This window comes from Trichoderma breve, chromosome 6 (assembly GCF_028502605.1).
Source record: "Trichoderma breve strain T069 chromosome 6, whole genome shotgun sequence".
Lineage (NCBI taxonomy): Eukaryota > Fungi > Ascomycota > Sordariomycetes > Hypocreales > Hypocreaceae > Trichoderma > Trichoderma breve.
This window is the reverse complement of record NC_079237.1, coordinates 1227519-1240783: the sequence shown is the minus strand read 5'-3', so window position 1 is coordinate 1240783 and position 13265 is coordinate 1227519. Positions and strand designations below refer to the sequence as shown.

Sequence of the window (13265 nt, the reverse complement as noted above, 5' to 3'; positions counted from 1 at the left end):
AACCCGTACTCGTATGGTTGCATGCTGCAGACCTTTTTTTTTTCCGTGTAACCAAAACCTTAAGCTTGTTATGCTTTTTTTCTTCTTTCTTTTCGGCCGGGCCCGGCAATGGCAAAAACACCACGGGAAATTCGCCGTAAGCATGGCCAGGATGGGCCCCTAGGCTTCTCCGGGCATGGTGAGCGAACGGCTTTGGACTCAATCATGCACAGGCGCCACTCTGCAAAAGTCCCTTGTCCCCATCCTCAGGATGCCGCGGCCAATGGCATCGCCGGTATTCTCTTTAAGCTTGCTGGCTGACAGGGTCGACATGCGACGCTCCACAGATACCGGAGGGTCCCCCGTCGCTTTCTAATTTCAAGCGTAAAGCTCAAATACCAAGGTTACTTTTAAGAACGGTGCGTTGCTCCATAAGAACATCCCAACGACTAATGGCACACCGAGCCTCGACGGAATTACTCGTAATGCGTATTAGTCGATGTATCAGCATTCCAGCCCCCGATTGGTCTGGACTCCGGGAGGGCTCCGAAGCACGCAATCAGCGGCAGAGTCGAAAAAGGCGGCCAAGAGTCATTCGGCCGGGAAAGGAGAAAGAAAAAAGACTTTGAATCAACCAACAATGCTGATGCTTTGCTAGTGCTGGCTGCGCTCTTTGTTCCTGGACGCCTCAGCAGGAATTTGCCGTTGGTCTAAGCCCAAGAGCGGGTGGCGTGACGGAGTGCAGCCCGGTAGGGGAACCAATGCTGGCAATTTCATCCAATCGCTTTTCGAGTTTTCAAGGGGCCAGGGCAACAGAGTGGTCGAAATAGCCGCTCCCAGCTCGTGGCGGCCAGTCTAAGGATGCACGATGGGAAGCCATGTCCATGTGGCTCACGCAAAAGTCCGCTGCCAAGGGCATTTGACGATACATGTGGTTTGGTCTAGGAGCGCTACTGTGCTCATCGCGATCGACTCTTTGCAGCATCACCATCACCACTCATGGCAGTGAGGAGAAGCGTAGACCGTCCCTTGTTGGTCCTCTCCAATCCGATGGATGCAACCCTACCGACTGCCCCGAGGCCCACAGCACCAGCACCTAGTCATGACAAGTTTCTCGTTGCACATGTTTATCTCAAGAATCATACGGGGTTTTGTGGGGCGTTTGCCACTGTATTCAAAACTTCTCGTAATGGCACGCTTTGTGTCAATCTTGTGATGGGGATGAAAAGCAATCTGTTAGTCAAGATATTGGGGAATATCTGGGGAGAGACCGAGCTTCACCCAGTCCTTTGGATTTTGACGTCGAGTTGAGCCAAGAAATCTAGATTACCCCATATGGGGTAAAGTTCGTGTTTTTGTTCAGCCAGTAGCTGTCAGCATCAGTCATTGTGATGATGTTACGGATACAAGTAACCGCATTCTTGTCGCAAACTCCTTCTGACCTACAGGACGAGAAAAAAGGCTATTTGGCTAGCGCACGGCGGCCAGAGACGGCTAACCATGGCATGTCGTTGGTTTTGGGGTCTGAAAGGATTCTGCAGGTTGAGATCGAGACAAGGGCCTTTTTTTGGACACATTCAGCCGCACCCTCTACCTGAAAAGAGTCCATGTCCTTTCGTTGTTACCTGACATTGTCAGCTGTTACAGCCTGGTGGGCGCATCATCGTCCTGCCTTATCAAGGCCAGCCAGTTGCTCATTGGTGCTAGCCGGATGCTTTATCACTTGGCAGAGCCCGCCTTGACTCTCATACGAAGGAAGTCATTAGCCATCTTGATTCAGTACGAGTACGGGTTACCCGTTCCAAGCACTTCGCATGTAACAGTTAATATCAGCCCGTTGACCACCACCTTTCCGAACCTGGCCAGTACAGAAAGGCGCGCCAAGGGCCTCAGGCGTCTAAGTGGGGGGAGGCTGACCAGACCTCAGCTGCTTCTGGCCAAGTCGCTCGGCCATTTGTTGTCCTCTAAGAACGCCACGAATGGAAAGCTTCGATAACATTTCTAGGCATGTCCGGGGTGCACGAAGAAGCGGGGATGGCGCATGTTTGGCTTGGTTAGAACACTCGTACAATTTTGGATAGCGGAAAGGCAACGCCGTCTTCTTCTCTGAGGCGTCCCCGAGGACGAAGCCAACGAAAGGTGGCGGTTCGCCAAACATTCGAACTTTGCCCCATCGTCACCCTTTCCGATCTGACCAGTGAGAGGGCCGAGGGAGGCGCGAGCATACCTTTAACTCAGCCAAAAGTTTAACGGCGGTTGTGAGAGAAAATTCTGCTCATGGCTGGAGCCACCTTGTTAATTGTTGTCTCAGTCAACCAACGCCCGCGACAAGTCTTTGAAACCACTTCATGAGCTTGATAAAACCTCAAAACAACTACGCTTTCCCTTGTTCGATACCCATCTCCGTTAGCAATACGGTTGGCTCCACAGTCCATTCCTTGGCATTTGGAGGTGAGGTCTTGGTCAAATATGATGAATGCACGGCACCAATTCTTCACAACTTAGCGTCTTGGAATACCACATTAGAATAACGCGAGAAAGAGCATTAAATTTGGCTCGGAGATGTCATTTGATATGCGCAATGCGACCTTGAAACAACCAACAGTTGCCAAAGGATTGACATTGCAGGCGATGCGTCTGGCAAATTGCCAGAATCCGACACCAAGTGACGTTGACTCTCCCAAGCAATGCAGAAACCACTGCCGAGTTGCCTTTTCTGAATCACCCACCAAATGAGGCAGCATGGGTGACATTCTGCACTCCTTTTCAGCTGCATCTTCGGCGGACTTTAGTACGAAAAGCCGACACCGTTCTCTGGGTGGTGTTTAATCCCGAGAGAAACCACAAGTCCGGTCATTGTCGGACTTGATCCGGCAGCCTTTGCAGAAGCCCAATACCAGTACGGAGTAGTACTTCGGACTTCATAAAATATTCCATGTTGACCACATAATCCAGTCCCTAGAGACAGTCTTTCCCCGCCATCTGTGGAGCGACAGACGAGAACCGGGCCTTGACTCCCGTAATCATTGACAAGAAGTATGACGGCTGCCCAATTTCCGGCGGTGTTGCCACCTCCACATCGAATCGCTCGAATAGGGCTGATACGACTTTATATACAACCATTTCGGCCAAGTTCTTTCCCGGACAAGTCCTCGGTCCGCCGCCCCAGTTGAGACTATATCGGTCCATGAGGCGAATGTCCAAAGTCTCGCCACCGAGCCAGCGATCAGGGTTGTAGGCATCTGGATCTGGTCCTATCACGACATTTGCATTTCGATGCAACGCCACGGGGTTGCACCCGACTGTCGTGCCTCCCGGAATGAAGTAGCCATGAATATGGGAGCCCATATCAGGAACGCGGCGAGGAAGAGACATGCTCAGGACCGGGTGGAGGCGCATAGCCTCTCTTATTGCTGCGCGAGTATATTGCAGCTGGGTTGTACCTGCATACGACGAGGCATCCATGGCATCCCGGATCTCTTGCTTTACTCTTTTCTGCACGTCGTCGTGTGTTCCAATCATGGTGAAAATTGATGTCAAAGTCGATGCCATTGTCTCATGTCCCGCTCCAAAATTGGTCACGGCCATTTTCCTGAGATAGTTCTCGGTGAAATCTGGTTTGTCTTTATGAAGCTGGATGAGATCCGCCAGCAGATCTGCTCGGTTATCTTTAGGGGCATTTGGTTTCAAGGTAGATTTGATTCTTCGAGAGATTCGCTTCCCCACATCCTAGTCGGCAAGTAAGTAAGAGTCTATTGAGAGTTGAGGCTCAGTGGTCACGACTCACAGGAAAGAAGGACCTGAAGTTGGGCGTAGCAACGTACTTCAGGTCCCAGACATCCCTGAATATCCACTCAAAGAGGTTCGACCGCATTGTCATTTTGGTCAGAGTTGGGAAAAGTCCCATGACGCTCTTCCTTCTCCAGCCAAGGTAACTATGAGCGCTGGATCCCCAGTCTGTTCCCGCTTTAAGCAACCCTGGGGACCACGAGATGACTGAAGCTCCAAGACATTCCACGGCAATGATGTGCATCCACTCCTTCAAGTCTATCTCAGCACCATCGAGGGCTTCCAATCGGGCAATCGCCTGCTTGATAACCTCGTCGACTGCTGCTTCGAACTTGATCACACTGGCCGTTTGGTAGACCCGCCCTATCAATCGTCTTTGAAGACGGTAGCGCTTCATGTCTCGCTCCGAAAGTAGATCCAAACTATCGGCAAAGTGAGGCCGCAAGAAGCAATCGATCTTGGGCGTACTCAAGCTGGTTGCCACTATAGCTGCCCATTAGCACACGATTATCATCACGCTCCGGCCCAACGTACAATAAAAATCCGTCTTTTCGAATCCCTTTGTGCTACCTTTGAGAATCATTAGCCTCTCTATATCAAATCATAGGTACCATCCATACATCCTCAACGTACTGTAAATCTTGTCAAAAGCTTCTGGGCTGTTAAACCACAGTTCATTAGGGCCAATCCGCACAACTTCGCCATATTTCTGGTGCAAAGTCCGGCCCAGTTCAAACATTCGTCCATTTCGAGCGTGATACGCATGCCATATGTTGGAAACGGCGGCAAGTCTCGGGCCAGGGACTCGTGAAAGCGGGTGAAGAAACAGCCTATAAAACACAATGGTTGAGATGCTCAAGAGCAGTAAACCAATGCCGTAACACAGAGCCCAAATGGAAGTCCATATCAGCTCGGGCCCCATTTCTCACCCATAGCACATTCAGCTGGTTAAAGAGCGAGACAATAGTCAATCGAGATGTCCCATAACTCGTATGTCTGTTTTGTTTCTTTTGCAGAACTTATTTTTAGAGCCAAAGCTGTGGAAAGCTTCATCTTTAGGCCCGATTTTCTGCTGAGTAATCATTGTGGGCTAATTCGCTAATTGAATTTTTAGTGATCGCTGCAGGGTAGGTGTTGGCGCCATTCATCACAACAATTCACTGGAATGGAGAATCGAAAAAGAGAAAGGGTATATTAATCTGAGGTGTAGTTGCTTGCAATGTTTACTTTGCGCTGGCTTGAAGCCAGCTGTGTTGTGCTTGAACCTTGTTAATCGGGCTTTTTTGCATATATATTTTGAGTTTGGTCTTGAACCTTCATCAGTTATACTTTGTGGCCTGAATCCTCGAGGCTTAACATGGAATGTGGGCATTAAAGAGAATTAAAGCTTTTCAGGTAAAACATGACGAGTAGCATTGAATCCAGACTTACATGAATGTTGCAATTAGCAAACAACTCCAGGAGCAGAGAATAATTCCTATCGCAAATCGACTTTAGAGCAATCGTCGCCCATTACAACATAGGTAAATAACTACTTCACCACGATCACCGGAGTTGCAAAGAATTGATGATCAATCTGTATGATTATATTAAACAGTATCTATGTAAATCGCTACAATGCTAAGTAGTATGTGCATTTTTCGCATGCTTTTAATCTAAGAGAAATGGGTATCTTGACGAAAAGCGCCTCGTTCAAATGCCTCCAGCGTCTTCCGTCATGTTATTTCATCACTCCATCACCGAGAAGCTTCTTCCTTCTTCTTCTGTTTGCGTTCTTCCTTTGCCTTCTTCTCAGCCCTCCAAGCAATGCCCTTTACCATGATGAGCATCAATGGCAAGGCGCAAGCACCGTAAATGAGACCAAGCATAGTAAACGTCCAGCCTACACCAATGGCGTTTATCAAGGGAACTATAGCCGCACTGGCCCCAGCCCCAACGAGACATCGAGTAAAGTTGTTTGCAGCGGTTGCAGTGCCCGCCTTTCCAGGATGAATGTCGACTAGCAAAGTGTTGGACGTGTTGTTGAAGCCAATCATGCCCATGCCCATCAAGCAGCTCAGGATGCAAGGGACAGAAACATGAACGACATAATTCATAGCCCACCCCCAACCGATCAGAGAGAGACCACTAACACCAAGCAACGGTAGTCCAATCTCTAGACGCACACGCTCAATGGGAAAGCCAGAAAGATCCTGCTGGCGGCTGCGGTCTAGAGGGATGCCGAGCTTTTGGCAGTGTCGTTTATAGTTCCAGTTGATTCCAGGACCAACTATCAGAGCAGCCAGAATCGAGCCAAAGGCCAACGGCAAGTACATCAGTCCCACTGTGATCTCGTCATATCCATAGGAGTTTTTAAACAGAGTGGGCATTGCGGAGGCAATACAGTAAAACCCGGCAAAGATGAGACTACTGGTACCAAGGAGTAATCCAGTCTCCTTCTCCAGCAGCATGAGCAGAGAACCCAAAACATTGGGAGGCTTGAATTTGAACGAGTTTTCTGCAGGAGGAGCTTTACGGCCCTTGTTTCGATGTGATGTCAAAATCTGCCACCCTGATCTGTACAGAGGTGGTGGGTAGATTGAACCGTCGCCGACAATGTGACGGCATGTCTCTGGCAAAAACATGAAAATGAGGACAACCGTCACTCCAGCCATTATGGTCAAGAACCAAAATATGGACCTCCAGCCAAGCGTCTGAGCCAGAGCACCTCCGATAATGGGACCAAGAGCTGGGGCGAGAACTACAGGCACAACAGTGAAGCCGACATATTGGCCTCGCTCAGCAGATGTAATGACATCGGCCACGACAGCCATACACAGTGCTACGGTGGTGCTTGAACCTGCCGACTGAAGACACCTGAGACCGAGAATGGCACCATAGCTGGGAGCTAGAGCAAGACCAATGTTGGCGCCAATGTATATCACGAAGCAGACGATGTATGCCGGTCGCCTTCCACCACTGTCTGCCAGAGAACCGAGAAACATGGGGGTGATGCCCTGAAAGATCATATAAGTCGTAATGGTAAGGTTTATTTGGGTGCTTGAAACATCAAGCTCATCTGAGAGCTGTGTCAACGCTGGCAAGTAGATCTGAGCTGATATAGGAGAGAAGAAGGCCGTCGAGGCGGCTCCAAGAGCCAACATTCGTTTCTGCCATGTCGTGAAGACCGAGTATGGAGGGGGAATTGTTTCCTCCACTGGCACGGGTTGTTTTTCTGGGTCGGCGATCTCAACTGAGAGTCGGTTCTTATCCGACTCTGAAATGCTTGTCGTATCTTCTGGTGATCCCATGGCGCTTATAGTGACGATGTTGATCTCATCTCCTGCGAAGCCCTAAGAGTTGACAGTTGGGAGCTGGCAACTTATACTTGGTAAAGAAATCCAAAGTCGGGGATAAGAGCAAAGGAAGAAAAAAACGTGAATGCTTCTCCATTCTATCGGTCAGTATTCGGCAACTACGAGCCGTGAAGATGTCGCCGCGCTCGGTGCCGAGATCGGCAAAATCCAGTTGTTGGCCTGAATAGGCAGTATATCACGATGAAACGCTTTTCTACAGGTCATTTTGTGGTCCAAAGCACGACAGGAGGTTCCGCGTATCGGACGGCGCCTTTGCCATTGCCGAGAACAGATAATCGTGATGCCGATCGAGGAGGATGCAAGCCGTGTTTTAAACGGCTATATGCACTTCGTGATTTTGAAGCTATACCGTGATTCTAACAGCGGGCACTGCGCTGACCGGCTTCACAGTTCCGTTATTTGTTTCACATCATGTAAATGGAGTATTCTTATAAATCATATCAGGGCTTTGTATTGTATTATCGAATACATTCTTCGTCTGAATTAATGTTGCCAAGTCGGCCTTTTTTTCCGTGTTGATGGAGATGTTTGACTCCACTAGCCGCGATCTCGATCCACCAAAGGAAGAGCTACAGAAAAAAGATACAAGGCCATGGTACCTTCTAGCGCAGCGGCATGGAAAAACCACTGGTTCCGTGGATTTACAGCGATGTGTCCACTAAGCAGGCGCCTATTATGAACCTTGGTGGATGAATAGCTCCTCCAAGGGGGCATCAAAGTGTAAGACTTGCATTCGTAAGTCTTCAGTTTCGTCAAGATGGTAAGTGGGAGACTAGCCTCACGATGATATATATAAATATGCCTTTTTTAATTATACTGACGAATCATCCAGAATGTCGCATACAACACAGTTCTGCGGCAGAGCAAGGCCATCCGCAGTGACCTCTCCAACCTCGAGTCCAAGAGCCTACCAACGCCCGCCGAGATTGGAAGCGTGTCCGTGTCCTTGACGTCCTTTTCAAAGTCGCTCGACGAATATCACAGCCTTGCGCGCCAGGAGATTGTGCCCAAGAAGCAGGAAGAAGCATATGAGCGTGTCAAGAGGTTTCGCGATGAGCTGTCAGAGTTCCGTGGCAGCCTCGATGTGGTGAAGCGAACTAGGGAGGAGGCGCAACACAATCATAACCGGTCGGAGCTGCTCGGAAGAAGACCATATAATGCTACGCCGGAGAATCCTTACGCCAATGCCGCCGGAACGACGACGCATTCATCATTCCAGCCCCGGCATACAAGCTCGAATAGTACTTCGCTGACGACCGGCGCTGGCGACGAGGTGCGCGAAGCTCATGCTTTCCGAGAACAAAACTTCTTTAGCAATACGAACCATGCCTTGGACGACTTCATCGCGCGTGGACAAGCCGTGCTGGGAGATTTGGGCCAGCAGCGCGAAACGCTGAAAAACACGCAGAAGCGCCTGTACGGCGTTGCCAATACATTGGGTGTGAGCGGCGACACTATCCGCATGGTCGAGCGCCGTGCCCGCGAGGACAAGTGGATATTTGTCGCGGGAGTCATTATCTTCTTCTTGTTTTGTTGGCTTGTTATTCACTTTTTACGATGATGGGAGTTTGCATGCGGAGAGGCGCAATGGCGTTAGGTATGGATATCAAGGAAGCAAAAAGGCCGTTCATAATTTCTTTGGAAGCTATCAAAAAGATGGTGCAATGTCATTCCCAAGCACATACACTACCCGTCCTCCTCGCCCTCGGTATTGCTCAGCGCTATCGTGAAGAGGACATCCTTGGTCGTTTGCACCTCGACGACCTTGGTTTCTGGGAGAACATGGTTGCTGGTGCTAACTCTGCCGCCCATTCGCGTTTCCCAGTCGGTGACGTCCCACTCCAGACCCTTGGTTGTGATGCGGCTTGGCTCCTGGAGTGGAATGATTCCCACGTGCTTGCCAAACACCTCCTCCTCACCGTCCTCTTTGACCTGGATGCGATGAGTGCCCGCCTTTAGGAGAAAGGTCAAGCTGGATCCGGAGAGAAGGTAGATGCGGCCATTTTCATACGCGGGATCGGGCTGGAAGAGGTAGAGGTGGTGGAGCTGACTGAGTCCCTGGTCAATACGGCCGCCAATACCACCTAGGGCGATGATGTCGGTTCCAGCGGGCTGCGTTTTGCGGATCCAGGTGATGGCCTTGCCAAAGTCGGTGGTTTCTTGGTCGGTATCATGGATGATCTGGGCGGGGGTGTGCTGGGAGGTGTAGAAGTTGTGGACTGACGGCCTCAATGAATCGAGATCGCCAATGATGACTTGAAGGTTCGACTGCAAATACATTAGGCACAGTTCGTAATCACATCACGATAGTTCAAAGAGACCAATGATGAAACTAGGCGTGATGAAAAATAAGGACAACTCACAAATTTGCCCTGAAACGAAGAAAGCTCATGGAGACGATTGGCGCCTCCGTCAGCAGCTACGCGGAGAGATGCTGTGTGTCGAGGGTAAGCATTTTTTCTTGCACATGGAGGGGCAACATTTCGACATACAGTGTCTCCAAAGCTTGCGCAGGTTGCTGCTGTTCTTGAGCGGCTGGTTGAGCACCAGGAGGGCAAAAGGCTGAGGACTCGGCTGGTCCTGCAGAAACCTATTAGGCTGCCACTCGAAGACCGAAGCCATCGCGAAGAAGAAGATGCCGGGTTGTTTTTTGTTTGTTTGCTTGGTGGCGGGGTTTGAGTGAGGATCAGAGAGAAAAGGAACGTGAAGGGCGTCGAAAGCTGAGAATCAAACTCATGCGCATATGATGACGAAGAGGGGCGCTATTTATCAAGAGTTTAAAAAAAAAAACACCAGCCACTAATCTCGCTCCCCTCCAGGTTCTGTTGGCAAAAAAGAAAAGGGAGCGCTTGAGCTCGCCCGTACGACCTGGGATTTCAGCTCGTAAAGGAGCTCCAGCTGTGATGTGAGCAATGGCCTCAGTCAAAGCTCACCACCTGCGACAGGCCCTGGCCGCTGCTCAGCACGGAATCCTGCAGGTACCAAGAAGGCTTGTTTCAAGCGAGTGCTTAGTCAGGAGTTGATGCAACTGGAATGTTGAGACAAAGAAGTAAAAAAATCAAGAGCTGTTTGGATGGTGCGTTTAAGGAACAGCTGGCATCATGATTCTTTTCTCTTTTTAAGGTTCTTTTTTCTTGTTTTACTTTGGATGCTATAGTTGGTACTAATCTTAATTCGTTGCATTATCGAGGCCCTGCATAAGATACCTGGGCTTGCAGATCCTCGGATATCACATGAGCGCAAACAAAGTACCTGCAGCCTCCAGGTATCAGCCCAGGTCGGGCAATTGATCGCCTTGCTGTTTGCGGCCTGCAATGCGCTCAGCTCAGGCCATCCATTTTGGTCATTGCGGTAGTAATACATTCAGCGCATTGATTCAATTAGCATGGAGCTGGCAAATGGCCCACTGCACTGCGGCAACATATCTGGATAATCCTCGGCCAAACATTTTTTCTCACAGGCGCAAGCGCATGCACTTTCTTGGCCCGGAAGTTGGAGATGCGCTCGGTTCGCTGACCAATCTGGCGATTTTGTCATGGAGCCGATCCAGCTCTTTTTTTTTCCGCGATTACATATCCAGCCTGCGTAGGCATTGCTGCTGCTTTCCTTTGTAATCTTCTTCCTCTTCCCCTCATTGATATTTCAGCTTGTCCATCCGCATAATCACTTCGCCATAATGTATCGTGCAGCTCTGAGAACGGCCTCACGGCCTGCTGTTGGCGGTTTGCGCACTTCTCTGGTCCGGACGGCTCCCCGGCGATTTGCCTCAACGGCTCCCGCAGACAAGTCTCGGTCATGGAAGAGCTCTGCGGCTCGGTGGGGTTTGGCTGTTGCTGGTGTTTACTACTATAACACAAGCTCCGTCTTTGCGGACGAGGCCGAGGGTATGTCATGATATACATCCCGCATGTAAGCGTCATGGTGGTTTTGCTAATTCCTGGAGCAGCTCACGCCTTGCCCATCCCTGCGCCCTATACCGAAAACGAACTGCCCACCGTCGACGCCCTGATCGAGCAGAAGCGAAAGGAAGTCAGCCCTAAGTCTGTTGAGCCGGCTACTAAGAAGACAGAGGCTCCCAAGACGGAGGCTGTCAAGATGGACGACAAGTCAGAAGCACCCGCTCAGAGCGCAGCCGGCTTTGGCGGACCCGAGGCACTCGAGGAGGAGGCCAGCCAGGAGGGAGCTTTCAACCCAGAGACTGGAGAGATTAACTGGGACTGCCCCTGCCTGGGTGGCATGGCGCATGGCCCCTGTGGAGAGGAGTTCAAGACTGCCTTTAGCTGCTTCGTCTACTCTACCGAGGAGCCCAAGGGCATGGACTGCATTGAAAAGTTCCAGTATGAACCGCCTGGGTGATGTATACCACAGTGAGAGACTTTGACTGACAACATTGTAGGGGCATGCAAGAATGTTTCCGAAAGTACCCAGAGATCTACGGCTCCGAGCTTGAAGAGGCTGATGCTGCTGAGGCCGAAGGCGGCGAGGAGGTAGCGTCTGCTGCTCCTGCTGCAGCGGTGGCAGCCCCCGAAGCCACCGAGGCCGCCGAGATCCTCGCCGAAGACCGACAACAGCTTCGAGAGAACGGCCGTGTTGGGGGTCGTAACTCGGATGCTGCGGAGACGGACAACCTCCCCGGAGTCAAGCTGGTCAAGGGCTCACCCTTGACTGAGGAGGTCAAGGAACAGAAGAAGGAGAACTAAGGACGGACGATGAAACAAAAATAGAATAAATAAAAGGCAGGGAAGAAGATGGACGGAGCAAAAAGAAGGCAATCGATCCTACGAGATTGTCTTCAGTGTATTCTAAGCAGGCACCTTTGGTAAAGAGGGTCTGATGTATCCAACGCTGTATGAATGGGTGCGGAAAAAAGGTCATAGGACGGTAGACATTGTATAAACTAGGGGGTTAATTTACGACATTCAACTTTGCAATCTGGGCGAGGTGCCCTTAGCAGCCGAGCGTGATGCAGCTTAGGACTGGGCAGTGAATCGTGGTATGAGGCCAAAGAATCAAGAGATAACGCCAAAATCATGCTAAATATCATGCACGTAAGGCTACTCCCTATGCTGAAATCACTCTAAAGCACTTATACGAATACACTCATGCGAAAAGCCGCAATGACCAAAGTCCCAACGCCTTCTATCCCTCAAGCTAGATGCCAAATTCCGCTTCGCTCTCAATTTTGCCATGCCCATCATGCCGTCCCCCTTATGCCACCGTGTTCACGCCGTTTTGCTGACTTCCAGGATCGTAAAACTTGAGCATGAGATACTGAGGCTCGCCCAATCTCGATCCCTCGGCGACTTGTCTGAATCCCAATGACTTGTATAGCTGCTGGCCTAGGGGAGACGATATGATCCATATGCCCGTCTTGTCTTGATCTGCTCGGTCCATTCCCCACCGCGTCATCATCTTGCCGATGCCAATGCCTCGATAATCGCCGTCCACTGAGATGGAGTTGAGAGCTAGAAAAGCAGATGTATGATTAGCATACTGTTCCTCATATCGTAAACACCAACACATTCATGCAAAAACTCACTCCACATCTTATGCCGGTTCTCTCCCTGAAACGCATCCTTGGACTTTTCAATCAACTCCATAACCTCGTCATTAGCATCCAACAACGCGCCCTTATCCAGAAACGGCGGCAACCTAGCCAACCTCAGCTCCATATCCTTTGCCTTTTCCTCCTCGCTCTTCCCCTCCTCCTCATTATCCCCAGACTCGTACTCGTCCGCCGCCGGCGCCGACCACTCTGCGCAACCCACGATGATCTCGCCCTCCTCAGGTGCCTCCGTGAGGACGACGAGGTAGTGCAGGTTCGGGTCCGCCAGGCCCTTGCGCATGCGCGAAATGTTCCACTCGAGCTGGTCCTGGGTTCCGGGCTTGGTGCGCAGGCGTTTGGGGAACATGGCCTTGTGCATGGGGCTGTCGAGGAAGGCGGCGACTTCGAGGGCGGCCATGGCGGGGACGTCTTCGTCGCGCGCGGGGCGGAGGCGGAGGGAGTGCATGATGGAGTTGAGGCGGGTTTTGGATTTGTATTTTAACGGGAGCATAGGCGGGGAGAATATATGAGGGAGATAAAGAGGCGAGATATGTGTAGGTGTGTGTGTTGAGTTGAAGGAAGTAGGCGGGCTTTTT

General features: G+C 50.7%; 6 protein-coding genes across 6 annotated transcripts; 2 read left to right on the top strand and 4 right to left on the bottom strand.

Moving 5' to 3' along the window:
* Positions 1-2937: 2937 nt before the first annotated feature.
* On the bottom strand, positions 2938-4690 carry T069G_09305 (cytochrome p450 domain-containing protein; the record flags this gene model as incomplete). Its single annotated transcript, XM_056176515.1, has 5 exons — positions 2938-3411; positions 3469-3708; positions 3767-4257; positions 4303-4338; positions 4402-4690. The coding sequence occupies 5 exons, from the start codon at positions 4688-4690 to the stop codon at positions 2938-2940; spliced, it is 1530 nt and encodes a 509-aa protein (XP_056024993.1).
* Positions 4691-5504: 814 nt separating this feature from the next.
* T069G_09304 (major facilitator superfamily domain-containing protein) lies at positions 5505-7058 on the bottom strand (the record flags this gene model as incomplete). Its single annotated transcript, XM_056176514.1, has 1 exon — positions 5505-7058. The coding sequence occupies one exon, from the start codon at positions 7056-7058 to the stop codon at positions 5505-5507; it is 1554 nt and encodes a 517-aa protein (XP_056024992.1).
* Positions 7059-7881: 823 nt separating this feature from the next.
* On the top strand, positions 7882-8685 carry T069G_09303 (uncharacterized protein; the record flags this gene model as incomplete). The annotated part of the gene is made up of 2 exons (XM_056176513.1): positions 7882-7884; positions 7957-8685. 2 exons carry the CDS (start codon positions 7882-7884, stop codon positions 8683-8685), a joined length of 732 nt encoding a protein of 243 aa, XP_056024991.1.
* Positions 8686-8810: 125 nt separating this feature from the next.
* T069G_09302 (thiamine pyrophosphokinase, catalytic domain-containing protein) lies at positions 8811-9746 on the bottom strand (the record flags this gene model as incomplete). Its single annotated transcript, XM_056176512.1, has 3 exons — positions 8811-9392; positions 9488-9558; positions 9617-9746. The coding sequence occupies 3 exons, from the start codon at positions 9744-9746 to the stop codon at positions 8811-8813; spliced, it is 783 nt and encodes a 260-aa protein (XP_056024990.1).
* Positions 9747-10800: 1054 nt separating this feature from the next.
* On the top strand, positions 10801-11824 carry T069G_09301 (CHCH domain-containing protein; the record flags this gene model as incomplete). The annotated part of the gene is made up of 3 exons (XM_056176511.1): positions 10801-11008; positions 11071-11461; positions 11521-11824. 3 exons carry the CDS (start codon positions 10801-10803, stop codon positions 11822-11824), a joined length of 903 nt encoding a protein of 300 aa, XP_056024989.1.
* A 508-nt stretch (positions 11825-12332) lies between these two features.
* T069G_09300 (uncharacterized protein) lies at positions 12333-13135 on the bottom strand (the record flags this gene model as incomplete). The annotated part of the gene is made up of 2 exons (XM_056176510.1): positions 12333-12589; positions 12664-13135. The coding sequence occupies 2 exons, from the start codon at positions 13133-13135 to the stop codon at positions 12333-12335; spliced, it is 729 nt and encodes a 242-aa protein (XP_056024988.1).
* Positions 13136-13265: the final 130 nt, after the last annotated feature.